Here is a 16,783-nt window from a genome sequence, read left to right on the forward strand (position 1 = left end):
ACGTTAAAAGGTAAGACCTCGTTAATCCTTAGCTCACACACTTGACCTGCGGTCGAGGCCAAAAATGTCAAAAATTAAGTGGACAAGATAGAGAAATCTGGAGTTTATAAGCTTCAGTGTCCGGATCCGGACACTCAACCTTATGGCGATTTTAATAGTTTTCTTGTAAACACAAGTTCTATTAACTGAAACCACAAATGTGAGACTGGTTTCTGCTGGTGGCTCCGTGCATTTGTATTTCTTTCTTCTGGTAACCAAGTGTTGCCCATCCTTACACTTGGCTGCACCATACTGACGATGGGCCAAAAGTCCGAGACACGTGCGTATGGTTTGCCAGTTTATTGAGTGCTATGTCCGATTATTTATTAACTTCTGTATTTATATCAAGACACTCCATAACCTTCCTACTTGTTTTTACATTGTAGAATTTTCAAGAATTTCGAGTGAAAAAAATTTGTAAATATAATAATAATAATGATAAAATAATAGAAAATGTTTTCAGTTATTCGAATTTTCTGACAAATTTTTCGATAGTAATGTCACTTTCCTTTCATACCATCTGAAAGAATATGATTGAACCAAAGAAATACCACCAACAATTTTGAAAAAAATCTTGTTTCCAGAAAAAAGGGATTTCAGACTGAAAATTACTTTTTTTCATATTTTACATCGAAATAATATGTTATAGGTACTGCATATTTCCATTTGAAAAAAAATATAGCATAGGAACATAAAAAAATGTTTATAAATATTCTTAAAAACCAATTTTTGTTTGCAGAAGAAAACAATCGAAAATGAAAACGGATTTTTCCATTTTTTTTATGTTCACGTTACGTTGAAAAATAGTCCTGTAAAAGTTATAGATTTTCATACCTAACTAATGTATTTACTTCATTCCGAAAGAAGGTTCGGTTTAGGTGTAAATCACCCAATTTCATCCCTCAACTTATTTTTTCTATTTTTGAGCTCTTATTTTTTCCCCTTGCATTAATCTATAATATATACTTTCTTTTCCAGAACGATAAAACAGTTATATATGTACTGTCACTAATCAATATCGTATGTTTTTTCTCGTGGTTATTGGAACTACTTCACGACTGGAAAAATAACGCGCAGTTGAGAAAAAATTCAGTGAAATCGTCAGAATAATTGAATGTTGGTCCAGTCCAGTTTTCATTTTGAACTAAATGTCTACAAGCTAACTCAAAGAAAAATTATTCCAAAATTTAAATGAAAGTGAGCCATAAATTGATTCAAACATCGTATTTCATAACATGAAATGCTAAAAAACGTTTTCAATATTGCTCCTATCAACGTTACAAGCTTCCTGAATCATAAGTGTTTCATAAAACTGCCACTTTAATATAAAAATAGAGATGTTATTATATGTTAATGATAATTTATTTTAAATAAACGTAGAATCACCTTCTTAAAACTTTCAATTGGTGTATAAAATGAAGAGACTAAATCTCAATACAAAGGTGAGTTTTGAGTCTGCTATACAAAGTTTGAATCACAACTTGTAGTTAGCATTTTTGTAGTGTAGCCCAGACACGTTTTTTAAAGGACACAACACAAGCACTACATCCATAAGGCGCTTTGAAACTGGTGCCTGTGCGAAAGTAGTGATTCACATTGGATATGAAACGCTGGAGATCAAATCCATTTGGAAAAACGTTCTCAGGAAGTTTATTCCACGTAACCGCAGTTCTCCAAATGAAAGAGTTCTTGAAAAATGAAGTTCGAGGTGTACTGAGTTGAACAGCTTCGAAACAATGAGCAGCCACAGTCCGTCACGAATTTCTGATATGTGCCGCTCTCGATGGAATCAAATGTGCCAACCTTTCGTCGATGTTCCAGGCTATCAAGTCTGCACGTGATGTTCGCGTCTCCAATCAAGCGGATGGCTCTTTTCTGGATGGAAACCAGCAGCTCCATACATGAGAACAATACTCCATAGAAGATCACATCTGAGCTTTTAAAATATCAAAATTTGCTTAGGTTTCTACAGTTTTCTGGTTCAGAACAGTGTTCCAAACTTTTGAGAAGCAGCCTTCGCAATTCCAGCGACATAATTATGCCAAGACATATTGGTGGCCATTTAAACCTCCAACAAACTTATCGAAACATAGAATTTTCTGACCTGACATTATTATATTCGGTTCGAAGACATTTATCTTTTTGGGGAGAACGGATGCCTGGGTTTATGTGGCATTGAATTGAAACTGGTTATACTTTCATCCCAATTCGAAATTACTTCTAGATCCCCATTAAGATATGCAACCTCCTTCTGCCGGTGAAGATGTGCATCCGCCGACGATGTCGTGAAATCCAAATGGAATGAAAAAATTGTGTTATCGTCAGCATAGCAATATATTGTATTTTTGTTTTTGATAACAATATACAATAGAAAGATGGTTGAAAACAATATAGATCCGTGGAGAACACCAGCGTTGATGATAAAAGTATTCGAGATATATCCGTCGACGGCTACTTGCAGCGAACCTTCTTTCAGGAAGCTGAAGAGCCATATACAAAAATGATCCGACAAGACATTTCATCGAAGTTTGGCCAGCAAACTCTCATGTGACACTCGGTCAAAGGCCTTAGAAATATCAAGCGCTACAGCTCTTGACTCTTCATGTTTCTCGATTGCGTTAAGATGTCGTCAAGATGTTGAAGCTTTCCAAATATTCAAGGATATGGTCGCTTACGGCTTCCTCCATGATTTTTGATATCACTGATAGCAAAGCGTCTGGTCTATAGTTATTTGGAAGATTTTTCTCGCCCTTTTTGGGAATAGGCTGAACGCGAGCAATCTTCCAACAAGAAGGAAAAACCCTTTCTTATAAGACAGGTGAAAAAGCCTGCAAAATACTGGTGCGAATTCATTAGCGCAATTTTTAAGTATGATGACGGAACTTCATCAAGACCAAACGCCTTGTTGATATTGAGCTGTTTCAGAATTCGCCTGACTTGACGTTGTCGAAAAGTAATTTCCGGCTTCGTGGATTCTAGTGTGAGAATAGTGGGTGGTATATTTCCCAGAAAATCGACTGTGGAGTGGGACGCAAATTGTTCAGGTAGTAGATTTGCTTATTCTATGGCTGTTGTCGCAATTAAACCATCCGCTTGTGTTGGTGGTAGAATTGTAGATTTTGTAAAGTTTTCATTAACAGCTTCAACTACCGACCAGAAGGATCTACACCCTGTGGGATTGGCAAGCAGTTTATCCTTAATTCTCTGATTGTGAACTTCTTTGCTTTAATTTATCCTTAGTTTGCACTGTTGCGAGCATTAACAAACCTAGTTAGGTTTTCAGTACTGGGATTTTAAAGCCACTGCCTGTAGGCGAGATTTTTGGAGGCGACAGTTTGCTCTCAATTTTTGTAGAACCAAGGTTTGCCGTTAGAAGTTCGTTTCATTGAAAAAGGAAGATATGCAACCATAAATGATATAACTTCCGTTACTTCAGAAGCACAAATAGGTGGATGTTTAGAGCTGAAACGAACATCTAGCCAGGGGAAATTTCGGAAATGCTCTTGAAGATCCTCCCACTCAGAAGATCTGTAATACCAAACTTTGCGCGGCTTAGATTGTTCCCCAACATTTATCGGCAATTCACTCAACACTGAAATGAGTATGTGGTCAGAAGATCCCAATAGACCTAACGGTGACTGTTCAAATTTCTGGATTGGTTGTTACATATACAGTGTCATCCCCAAAGTATGCACCAAATGGGAAACTTATTTATTAAGGGTTTTTCGACAAAAGTTATCCTTAATAAAAGTTTGTGCATACCCTGAAACTGAACATGCACTAACAAAATACAATAAAACACACGCAATATACGAGGAGCCTTCATATATTTGAATTTGAAGCAGGAGTAAAGTACTCTTATTTTGAAAAATCTCGGGAAATGTTATTTGAAAAAGTTGTTCAGCATTGAAAAAAACATCTAGATTCCTAGTAATGGCCATCTGTGTGAAGGTTTAATATTCATACCCTTTTTTTTAAATGGAGACTACGGAAAAAAACTTGCTAAAACGATAAATATACAGCATCCTGTATACGACAATTCATTTCAAAAGCCTGTAATATTACGAATTACACAACTATGGTGTTAATCACGGTCAATTTTTTTGAAGAGTGAAATAATTGTCAAAGTTTTTGGTTTTTTGTTAACACCGAAAATTACTCAAAATTATACAGTATAGTAAAAAGAACTTAGTATTCAATAATATTAAATCACGAAACATCAAAATAAAATAGGTATTTTGAAACAGAGTCATTGATTTTCTGGAGATTATTTTGAAGAATTATTTTGGACAAGAAAATCTCCAGAAAATCAATGAGATAGTTTGTGATTTGATATTATTGAATATTATATTCTGTTATGTTCTGTCAGTATTACAATACTGTATAATTTTGAGTAATTATTGGTGTTAAGAAAAAATAAAAATAACTTTGCACTGAAACTTTGAAAATTATGTCACTCTTCAAAAAAATTGACCATAGTTAACACGATAGTTGTGTAATTCGTGATATTACAGGCTTTTGAAATGAACCATCGTTTACAGGATGCTGTCTATGTTCGTATTGAATAATTTTTACTAAGCGTGTTTTATGGTTGGCTGATTGAAATTAAATTAGAAGTCATGTTACAGTGACGAATAGAATATGGGGATGTGTATCGCCGTTGTGTCATCAACGTTCAGTTCAGAAACTGATCGCGATCTGAGTGTTGAAATTCGATATTGGTGCAGTTATAATTACTTAAAATTTTTGTTATCTGTTTGAAATGTAACGTCCTTGGACAAGTACTAATAGTAATAACGACTGTGATAACAAATAATAATAATAATAAATCGACTTTATTCATCAAAAATAAATAAAATGAACAGGCGGATTATCAGCATAAGCTGTTTTTCGAATCAACCTTACAATCAAAAACGCAGACTTTTTTCTGTGAAGTGATTCCAAGCGCTGGTGAACAATACGAAAAAGAGATACCAGTGAATAAGATTCGGATGCATTTGAATATTGAAACACAAAGAGTACGTTCCAATGTATATAAGGATCTACATCTCAAGTTTGGTTTCGAGGGAAAGCAACATCAGATTTGACCGAAATTCCTTTCTCAACTGTACGTTAAATAGTCAAAAACAAACCTTATGAACGCTAGACGCGATGTGATACGGGATTACCTAAACCTTCAGATATTCATCTAATAAAATCATTAAAAAACAATATACGACTGTTACAAAAGCAATGTGATTCCTACAATTGAAATTAAAGAAATTGAATACGTCCGGCCATAACGTGAGCTATTTCAGAATTGGATAAAGAAACTAGGATTTGTATGTAAAATAATAAACAAACGTCAAGCAGTTATAGAAAGCAGAAGAATAGTGGAATTGCGTAACAAATACTTAGAACAAATAACTAAGTATAGACAAGAACAACGTCAAATTTTCTATTTGGACGAAACTTGGTATGCCACTCACGACACAGTTACGAAAGGGTGGACTGATGGTTCGAGAATGTGTAGGCCTAACATGCCTGTAAACAAAGATCGCGACTAATCATTGTGCATTGCGGAGGAAGTGAAGGATGGGTTCCGAATTATTTGAAATTATGTGGAAAAAAACTTGAGGACTGCAATGTTGATATGGAAGCAAATATTTTTGGGGAATGGTTTGAAAACACATTGATCCCAAATTTGGATGCAAATAGTGTAATAGTTTTTAATATCGCTTCCTATCATTCGCGACAGCTCATCAAAGTACTGAATAAAAATTCGAGGAAAGAGAGAGAATTGCTGAAAAGTATGGACACACCATACTGAGACTTTTCCCCTATTATTGTGTTTTCAATCTCATCGAGTTGATTTGGAGAAAATCAGGCGTGAAAATAATTTTCCAAAATTTTATAAAAAGGTAATGGAGCTAGCTAACTGAATAAGAAGTATCTAATATTACCGAAGAAGACTGGCAGAAAAGGATTAAAAAAGTAATTTTAGTTGTAAATTGGTTAGTTTTAGTTGTACACTTCCATATTAATGGTGGAAATAAATTCATTATTGATTTAAATGACGACAGTGATAATGAAACAGATAATATGGAATAGGAATTATCAGAAGCTTTCGAAAAAAGTTAGTGAAGTGTTTTTGAAGCGATCGATATATATATATATATATATATATATATATATATATATATATATATATATATATATATATATATATATATATATATATATATATATATATATAAAATCTAGAAAGGTTAATGCAGTCAAGCTGCTGGAAAATAATTCCATGAAAATAAAAATATAAATAAATAAATAAGTACTCTTTGATCATTCCCATATTGAAGAGCTCTTCATTCTCTTCTTCCTCTTGTATTAACATTAATTGTAACAAATTATTCTTATCCATTTGAACACCTGTTCTTTCTGCCGTGATAGCCAGGCCGTAGTAGCTCAAAAATGCGATTCTGGGCGCGCCAACCAAACCACTTGCCGCAACGACCGCCAACTGCGACTGCGATTCCCAGAGACGCTGCTACCAGTCGCCGTCGCCAGACGTGCCAGCAAAACCATACCTTTACTAAGAAGTTCTTATAATTTTCGCTTTGGTAGTCGTATATGACTGAATATTTCTGAACTTCTTCAATTAAGATCTCGTCTTCACTTGTGGAGAATTTCGCCATTTCTGTACACTCGGTCGCACGGTAGCGCGTCTTGACTGGTCTACTCAGACGCAGCAGCTGGCGTGATAGCGACTGCGACGGAGACGCTCCAGCGGAACCACACATACACAATCCTATTGAATCAGTCGTATGCGTCCGGACGCAGTCGTGAGTCGCCGCCACCAGACGTGCCAGCGAAACCATACCTTTACTCGAACGCTATGGCCTAGTTCTGCAATAGGAAATTTTGCATTTGAATGCTCCAACATTTTTTCGGCTTCCTTATCAAGTGATTATTTAGCTGCGTTACGAGCCTTCTGAATTTCGTTTAATTATGCGTTGAGTAAAGATGCAGTCTTTTCATTATCAGACTTTTCCTTTTCATTGATCATATTGGCAGAAGGCTGTTGATCGGCTGCTCGAGGGTTTTCATTCATTATGTCCACACTCACAGTGGGTTGCTGATTTTCTGGTAGACTATCTATTTTCTGGTTGAATATCGTCAGATTGTTGTTCCAGTTTGGAACGGGTTTCAGGTTCAATCCTAACAGAAATAAAACTAGTAACAGCGGCTGAGTTTTCATCTATGTTATCACTGTCTTCGTTAACGGCATCATCCGCTTTGTCCACAATTACGTTTTTACATTCACCGGAATCACCATCTTTTAACATTGCCTCAATGTCATCTTCACTTACTATCTCCGTAAACCCGTCAAATGATGGCAAGACTGATTTTAAAACTACTTTGGGTTTGCAGCCAAACATGGTTTCGTAAGGACTGCGATGGATGCCGGAGTAGTAAGCTCTATTTTTCATGAACTGTACGAATCTTAACCCTTCCGACCATTTTCTTGTTTCATTTGTCTCCAACCATGTAAATACCATACCGGCAGATTCCATAATATAAAAAAAGATTAAAGAAACCATTTCAAAGATTTTCAAATAAAAACCAAGATCAGATCAAAGTAGTTTCACACTATAAATTCAATTCAAGACGCATGTCACTGCACATTAGTTCCATCAACGCTACCGTATTGTGAAACGCGTCTTGAATTGAAAATCGTGATTGATAATTTTCATCATATTTATAATTGGGTAAATGTAGAGGTTTCTCGGGTTTTAACCATTGTTCTGTGAGGAGAACTATGTCCGGCACTGCCATATCCTCTAGGAGTACAAAAAGTTCGTTGGTTTTGTTTCTCACGGACTGGATATTGAGCAGCATCATACTGAGGCTGGTACAGGTTGTGTTGGATCTAAAAAAGAGCAGGGGGAATTTTCAATTCTTTGATTATTGTGTTCCGATAATGACGATGATGGGCAAACTGGATTAGAAGTACTATTTTCGCTCCTTTTAGATTCTTTTTCTTCACTGAGGATACACTACAAAAACACACTTTTGTCTATTTTCTATTTTGTAGTGTATCCTCAGTGAACATGAATTTCCACAAAATAAACAAGTCGTCAATCGAAGAAGTCTTTTTCTTCAGACGAATAAATCAGTGTACCTGGTATAGAGATTCTATCTAGACAGAGCGAATGGAATTCGGAGTTGAGTATTATATTTTTGATTGCCTTGCATAAAAAATATTTACCTCGATTGTTTAAATTTGTTGAATTTATGTAATTACTTTTTTTCAAAATATTGTTGCAGTCGAGAAGGCAATGTTCCAATCTTGCCTGGTGAGCTGCTTTGCGAAGCTCAAGGTTATTTTCCTAAATAATATTGTTTATTGGAGAAGAACTTGCACGATACGGTTCTGTGATAATAGTGCGTCGTGTATTTTTTACTGGTACTAGAAAGTCGCTAACTAAGCTACTACTGCATGAATTGGGCCAAAGGATGACCATGTCGTTTCTAGTTAAATTTCTTGAATTTTGGAGAGCTGTATGTACCAGCTCATAGTCATTAGCATGTGGTTTTACTATAGATTCCACCATATAATCCGCTCCTAGCAGCTTTTTTAGGAGCATGCCAAAGTTCCTTCCTCGAATATGACTGACAATGACAATTTTATTTGGTCTCACTTCGAATTGTGGTGTTTTGAGACCCCTTGAAAAAGGTGTGCAGGAGGACTTATTTCCTTCCATTCGTCCCTATGAAGGAGCCTAATTTTCGTTTTCAGATCCTCTATTTCCTGTTGATACATTTTATTTTCCTGGTTAAGAGTATTGATGGATATTAGCATATTATCATTTCGTATGAGGTTTGAGTTGAGATGCTGATGAAATCTATAAAATTGTTCACAGTTTTTGTTGTATTGTTAATCGTTGGTGGTGAAAAAGTTTGGGTAGAAACTGATTTTGTGGATTTACTTGACATATTTTTTATTATTTTTTTAGGCAGATCAACTATTTCAGCTTCATACTCGCTGAGATGCGTTCTAAGTTTCTTATTCTGTTCGAGTAGATCCTCTTCTCTCAGCAAGACTTCTTCAACAAAAAGTTTGTTGTCAATTTTGAGTTTCTCAATATGATTATTTTGCAACTCATTATAATTAGTCAAATCACTAATGGTCTGTTCCAATAGTGATTTTTCGTCGCTAACTCTCATCATCAGAATTGCTGCATCAATTAACGCGTCAGTGAGATCATAACCCATCAAGTTAAGAGACACCATACTATAATCTACTAATAAATTGTTGGCGCAACAGTAGAGTACTCCAATTGTATCCTGCAAAATATGGATGATGACTTGAGAAAGATGGAACGATGGAAAGATGGAAAAGCAATTTTTGAAGACCAGTTCCAGAGTTATGTGTATTACCAGTTAAAGCAACTTCCAATAAGTGAACAATTGTTGAAGAAAGCAATTACTGAGAGAAAGGAACTGTACAAAATCTCTATCAATCCATAATTTTCCTTGAACACGAGTGATATAGTTGAAGAAATTTTCGCAAACAGAAAAATTAAGAGAAAAATTCAATATTGCTATCGACTTTCCTCTGGAAGGTTTTGATATGAATAATTTTTCTACAGACAGTATAGTCACTTATCGTTATAATCACAATGGGAATACCTACAGTGAACATTATATACAACATACTGTAGACATCCGAATACCAATACATGACACCAATATAACGATGGAGGGACATATGTTCTCTTATATGAAGAGAAGAGAACTGAATAAAGTCGATTTTGACTTCAATCTCGAAATTTCGAGTTTCAAACTCGTAATTCCCAAGAAAAAAATAATAAAAATTTAAAGAAATTTGAAGAAAACCTAAGGTAGAGAATGCCTGTAGTACACGCCGAATATTATCGAACTCCTCTTTCTTAGTCGCACTAGAGATCAAAATAGGGGCAATTGAATCCTTCCAGATTACCGAGGGCAAGGTTAACCGTTCTCTGAAATATAGCCGATGCATTGGAGAGCCCGAACGGTATCCGCAGATATTCAAAGTGGCCGTCCGGCGGCGTGACGAATGCAGTCTTGTGAATGAATCCCTCCTCGAGCGGTATCTGATAGAAACCCGAAATCATATCCAAAGATGTGAAGTAACGTCTCTTACCCAGTCTGTCCAATAAGCCATCGATGAGTAACAGAGGAATGCGATCTTTAATTATGAAGCGATTAAGCTCGCGAAAATCTACGCACATTTGAAAAGAGCCATCTTTTTTCTAAAGAGCAGCACAGGACTTGCAAACAGTAATTCACTTGATCTCATAATGTTATTCCTCATCAAATCTTCTGTTATTTCTCGAACTGTCTTCCTTTCATTGATAGCCAGGCAATAAGTATGGTTGACAAAAATGTCTTTCTCTTAACGTATTTTCAGGCTTATATTATTGAATGCTTCTACTTCATTTCCATAACCAGTAGTAATCATACCATCGAAATCTCGAAGAATTACTTATAGATCACTGCGGAACTCGGCAGGAACATCCACTTCAGACTACTCAGAAATAAATTTTTCAGAAATTCAATGAATGTCTGGTACCTTGCGACGTATGATACACAATCCTGTATAATATGTCATGGTTATAAAGCTTGATGTTCAAAAATATTGCGTCCAATTAGAATATCTTGATCAAGATAATCATCGGCAATGAAGACATAACTCACTGGAAGATCAATACCAGAAATGTTTGTATAATCTGTGAAGCCCTATGATATCGTGCTACATGGAATAACTTTACTTTCAAAGAAATGTGAAAATTTATCAGAAATCAGCGATAAATAAGTTCCAGTATGTTAAGTGGTAGAACAAACATGTAGTGTTCTATACTGCAGTTTTGAACTTCACCTCTTGTTTGTTTTATTCCATTTCACCAAATGAAGACCTTTTTTTTCACTGTAGTTTGCGCTGGTCAGGCCCTATCCCCCGAAGCCCCTATACATTGCTGGCGCGCCAGCATTATCAACCAATGACCACTCCCCACACCGTGTGGTAAGTGATCATTGGGTTCGAGAATCATGTGCCCTAAGCAAGTGCAGTGAGCCAAGAATGATGACAGCCTTCTACATCTGTGCGGATAAGATATCTGCCTTAGTGCGGCAAGCCGGTATGATTTTGAGATTCGAGAGTAGACATCATTCCACCAAGGACTCCAATAATCAGAACAACCATCTTGACAGAGTGGTCTGGATAAGGTCTGCGGAGTTCGAAGAGAAAATCTCGATATTTCATCCGTTTTTCCTCGTCTTTTCGGACGATATTCGTCTCGCCAGGAGCTGAAAACTCCATGACAAATATCGTCTTGCTCTGGTGGTCGAAAAGGACTACATCAGGCTTATTAGCTTGTATGAGCCTGAGAGTGGGAAATGAATAGTTCCAATGAATTCGGCACTTCTCGTTCCCCATAACGGATTCAATATCCCCCGGAGCGTAGGGCAACACCGGTGTCTCGTCAATATCGTAAAAGGGCCGTAGATGGTAATATAGCGCTCTTAGGGCCGCGTTATGTCGATAGATATAGGCCGAGACCGCATATGCTGGACATGATGATAGCAAGTGCAATAGGGTTTCGGGCGCCTCGTGGCAGACCCTGCACCTTGTGCCAGGAACCTCTATATAAATCACGTGACTGCGGTAGACTAAGGTGTTGAAGACACCATCCTGGCAAGCCATGATGAACCCCTCAGTTTCCGACTTCAGCCCACTCGACCTGGGAAGATAAGCCAAGCTCTTCAATGTTATTGAAGGAGACCCCATGCATTGGCTTATCCTTGTGTTTCCGCAGAAGTGAGGTGATCCCTGCGGCTTTTATATGAACTTTTTCTGAACGGGTTCCAACTCGGTGACAGAGTTGTGGTCACCTCGTTCAGTGTCGAAAACTAAACCGAGTTCATCAGCTGCTCGGGCAGCTGCCCTGAAGAGAAATGCTTCAATTGCTGCTCTCTCATGGTCACTCCTGACGACTTTACAGGTTACATTCAGTACCATTCTGTCATGTAGACACTCCAAACTCAAAAGTCCACGGCCTCCATGTTGTCGGGGGAAGTACAACCGTGGAACGGACGATTTGGGATGAAAACTCCCATTGAGATGCATCATTTTTTGGGTCTTTACGTCGAGTTGATACAGCTTCTCCCGAGTCCACTTCACTACTCCAAACGAGTAGAGTAAAATTGGAACGGCAAGCATATTTGTTGCAGCAACTTTGTTCTTCCCCGACAGTTGCCGTTCCAATCTTACTCTTCTCGTTTGGAGTAGTGAAGTGGACTCGGGAGGAGCTGTATCAACTCGACGTAAAGACCCGAAAAATGATGCATCTCTATAGGAGTTTGCATCCCAAATCGTCCGTTCCACGGTTGTACTTTCCCCAACAACAGGGAGGCCGTGGACTTTTGAGTTTGGAGTGTCTACATGACAGAGTGGTACTGGATACAGTCTGTAAAGTCGTCAGTAGTTCGGATCCTCATCTCTGCATGATCCGTGACCATGAGAGAGCAGGAATTGGAGCATTTCTCCTCAGGGCAGCTGCCCGAGCAGCTGATGAACTCGGTATAGTTTTCAATTCTGAACGAGGTGACCACAACTTTGTCACCGAGTTGGAACCCGTTCAGCAAAAAGCTCAGATAAAAGCCGCAGAGATCACCTTACTTCTGCGGAGACACAAGGATAAGCCAATGCATGGGGTCTTCATCAATAACATTGGAGACCTTGGCTTATCAAAGCGCCTGACGCTCGCATTCTCAGGTCGAGTGGGCTGAGGGGTTCATCATGGCTTGCCAGGATGATTTCTTCAACACCTAAATCTATCGCAGTGGCGTAATGAGTATAGAGATTCCTGACACGAGGTGCAGGGCCTGCCGTGAGGCGCCCGAGACCCTAATGCACTTGCTATCAGCATGTCCAGCATATGCGGTCTCGGCCTATATCCATTGACATAACGCGGCCCTTAGAGTGCTATATTACCATCTACGGCAATCTTACGGTATTGACGAGACACCGGTGTTGCTCTACGCTCCGGGGGATATTGAATCTGTTGTGGGGAACGAGAAGTGTCGAATTTATTGGATCTATTCGTTCCCCACCCTCAGGCTCATACAAGCTAATAAGCCTGATGTAGTCCTTCTTGACCACCAGACCAAAACTATATTTGTCGTGGAGTTTTCAGCTCCTGGCGAGACGAATATAGTCAGAAAAGAGGAGGAAAAACGGATAAAATATCGAGATTGTCCCTTCGAACTCCGCAGACTCTATCCAGATCACTCTGTCAAGATGGTTGTTCTGATTATTGGAGTCCTTGCTGGAATGATGTCCTCTCTACTCTCGAATCTTAAAATCATACCGACTTGCCGCACTAAGGCAGAAATCTTAGCCGCACAGATGCAGAAGAATGTCATTCTTGGCTCACTGCGCTTGCTTAGGGCACATGATTCTCGAACCCAATGATTACTTACCCCACGGTGTGGGAAGTGGTCATTGGTTGATAATGCTGGCGCGCCCTCCCAAATGTATCGGGGCTTCGGGGGATAGGGCCTGACCAGCGCACACCACGGTGGGAAAATAATAATAATCATAATAATACATCTTTATTCACCATTAAAATAAAAATGGAATAGACAAAAATAAAATAAAACAGTATACGGGAACAATAACAAAAACAAAGAAAAAACTTCCAGTATATGGTGAATAGGCGGAGTATCAGCCAAGGCTGTTTTTCAACTCAACCTGGGAGAAACTATAAATAAATTATATGAACACAAGTCGAGTTAATAATATCAAAAAATTGTAGTTATTGCTGTACTTTAGAAAATTCATTAGTAGAAATGTCAAAGATGGCTTAGAGATCGTTATTAATATGCGACAGAGCAGATGTAGACTCGCCAGGCGAAAAAAGACATATAACTGCGTGTCGTCTGCATAGTGATGTATATTGCATTTTTCACGGACAGATAAAAGTCACAAATATACAAGCTAAAAAGCAATGGCCCAAGGATACATCCTTGTGGCACTCCCTTTCATACCGGTAGAGCATCTGAAATAAACTTCATCTACAACAACTCTTTGAGTACGATTCTTCAGATAGTTTTTCAGGAGAGACACTGCTTTCCGAGAAAAACCGAAGTAGACAAGTTTGTCACACAATATATCATGATCTAGAATCTGTAATCTATAAGTATTAAACAGGTCAAATTTTGTTCATCTGCAGCTTGAAAAATATCGTCAGTAAGTGGTGGTACTATGCTGAGGTCTGAATCCTGATTGTACATATGTTATATGATTTTCATTGACGTACTCATCAATCTGGTTTTTCAGAAACGATTCCACTACTTCAGAGAGATACGGTAGAATTGTAATTGGTCTTAGGTCAGAAAGGACAGTAGGTGAGTTACACTTAGCCAGAGGAATAACCAATCCATCCTTCCAACATTTTAGAAGTTGGAAACTGGTAATGATAAAGTTTATGAGAAGCGTTGCTCTTGATGCGTCTTAGGGAACTTCGCACAATCTCACAGGTGACTGAGGAGAAGTGAAAGGAGTTTTCAGTTTCTTCCGAATTAACATATCGATCTAATAAGGACAATTGGTGAGCAAATCTGAAGTGGAATTGAAGTGCTGGTTAATGAGATTGACGTCTTTTAATTCATCAGGGATATCTGATTTTTTGTTGTTCCTCAGGATATCAAGAGTTCTTAAGGTATTCCAAATTGCTTTGGAATTTTTATTTCTTAAAACAAAGTCCAGATATGTTTTTTCTCACGTCGTATCGCACTACATATAATGCCATATTTTAAGTTGACAGTCAAGTTGAAGAAAGCACAGTATTTTGTGAAAGCATACAAAATAGAATTGCTTGATAATGCCTTTGAGACATTGTTGAGAGTACACACAAAAAGCTTAACATTGATAGGTACTCTAGAAAATTTCACACATAAAGAATTAATATGGCTATTTCATTTCAGATTGCATTCAATCACTAGTCAAAGTTGTTTTGTATACAGTTTATTACGGTGATAATAGAATGACATTTGAGAATTACCTTTTTTCTGACAACCTTTGCGGTGTACTAAGGCGGCGGTTACATTGGATACGAATTCGTATGAAAATTTAGTCTTACGAATTCGTACGAATCAATTATTACGAATTTAATAGGCGTGTGTGGTTACATTGGATGATATCAGTCCATACGAAAACAGTAGTGATTATGGATTCGCTATCAAAGTTTTATCAGTTAGAATCATCACCATTAGTGAAATATTTGTTACTGAAAGAAAAAAGAGGAAAATGGGTTGACACATATTTTTGATCCAGAAATGGAAAGGGAGAGTTCGGAAGGTCATATGAAGAATTAAGAAGAAATAATGAAAAATTTTTCGAATACACGAGAATGACACAATCCACATTCGACTATATATTAGAGAATATTGAGAGTGACATTTCTAAGCACTCAAATTTCCGGGAGTGCATATCACCAAAGCATAATCTGATTCTAACATTAAGGTAAGTAAAAATGTTATTTTCATTAACGTACATTATAATTTATAAATTATCAAAAAGTACTTGGCTGAAAGTTGGTTAAATATCCTGCTGCAGTACCATCCGTATAATTAGTAATAAAACCAGATGAAGATTCGTTTGTGTGCTGTACAGGAGTCGGTGGCTGTGAGTACTCTATTGAGGTCGTACTATTATATATCGGTGATGGACGTGGGATCGGAATAAACTGACGAGAAGTCGATGGCTGCTGAGTTTCTGGAAAAGAAACGGTTTCATGTTTCTGCATAACCAACTGTTAGATTTTCGATCTAAGAAAAAGCTTTCTATACACGGGCAGTGACTGAATATATGGGAGGAGACTTAGTAGAAAGTAGGTGTCATCATCCTGCTTATAATCCAAATGCTGCTTGAATTGTTGCAATTTTTTTTTTTTTCAATATGCATCAGTTCTTGTATTGCGTCATCTTTAACAAGTTTTGTTTTTTTTTTGGAAAGGATTAGTTTTGTTTGATTTTTAGTGCTGACCTCTTCTTGTTATTGGAGGATGATTGTTGGTTTATTTCAGTTTCAATTCCTAGTTGGGACAGATCGCCAGGTTCAATTTCCAGTTGGGACTGATCGTTAGTATTCATTGGATCTACTGTTGCATCTTCTTCCGTCTCAGCACCATTTGAATACTGTGTAGCATTTTCAATGTTACCTGTTGTTTTCCTGGGTGTAATCTGATCTTTTAAAAAAAGCATATTTGTGAAATATTGCCACTTTGATTGTGGTTCCTCATCAGCACCATATCCACTACTTTTTTGGTCCAATTTAGAAATTTCCTTGCTGAAGGTATCACGTTATCTTCGCCATTTTTGACGCACAACATCATCTGAAAAAATTGAAATAATTAATTATTTGAATTCTTCAACCTTTACATATTTTATTTTAGGTATATTGGAACTGGCGCTACTTTTCGATCATTGGGATTTTCATTCCGAATGTCACATACAACTATACGACAAGTGGTTTATGAAACCTGTGATATGGAATAATTTAAACCAAAAGCATATGCCTTTTCCAACAGAATCAGTGTTTTCATCCATTGCTGAACAGTTTTATAAACATGGAAATTTCCCAATTGTGTAGGAGCAATTGACGGCAAGCATATTATGTCCTGCGAAATCTGGGTCATTCTATTTCAATTATAAAAAA

The 16,783-nt window shown here is 37.4% G+C and overlaps 2 protein-coding genes across 2 annotated transcripts in view; one reads left to right on the forward strand and one right to left on the reverse strand.

Moving 5' to 3' along the window:
* Nucleotides 1–15,935, forward strand: part of LOC111506355 (monocarboxylate transporter 9) — an 82,910-nt gene extending 66,975 nt beyond the window's left edge. Inside the window, exon 8 of the mRNA XM_074178467.1 lies at nucleotides 14,405–15,935. Within this exon, the coding sequence (XP_074034568.1) occupies nucleotides 14,405–14,445 (41 nt within the window). The 3' untranslated portion in view covers nucleotides 14,446–15,935. The remainder of the gene's footprint in view (nucleotides 1–14,404) is intronic.
* LOC141483638 (uncharacterized) overlaps nucleotides 1–16,783 on the reverse strand; it is a 565,103-nt gene that overhangs the window by 64,016 nt on the left and 484,304 nt on the right. The gene's annotated exons all lie outside the window — the stretch shown is intronic.

Source organism: Leptinotarsa decemlineata, unplaced genomic scaffold (assembly GCF_025532065.1).
Source record: "Leptinotarsa decemlineata unplaced genomic scaffold, Ldec_3_MD MMD2_tig00003798_RagTag_RagTag, whole genome shotgun sequence".
Lineage (NCBI taxonomy): Eukaryota > Metazoa > Arthropoda > Insecta > Coleoptera > Chrysomelidae > Leptinotarsa > Leptinotarsa decemlineata.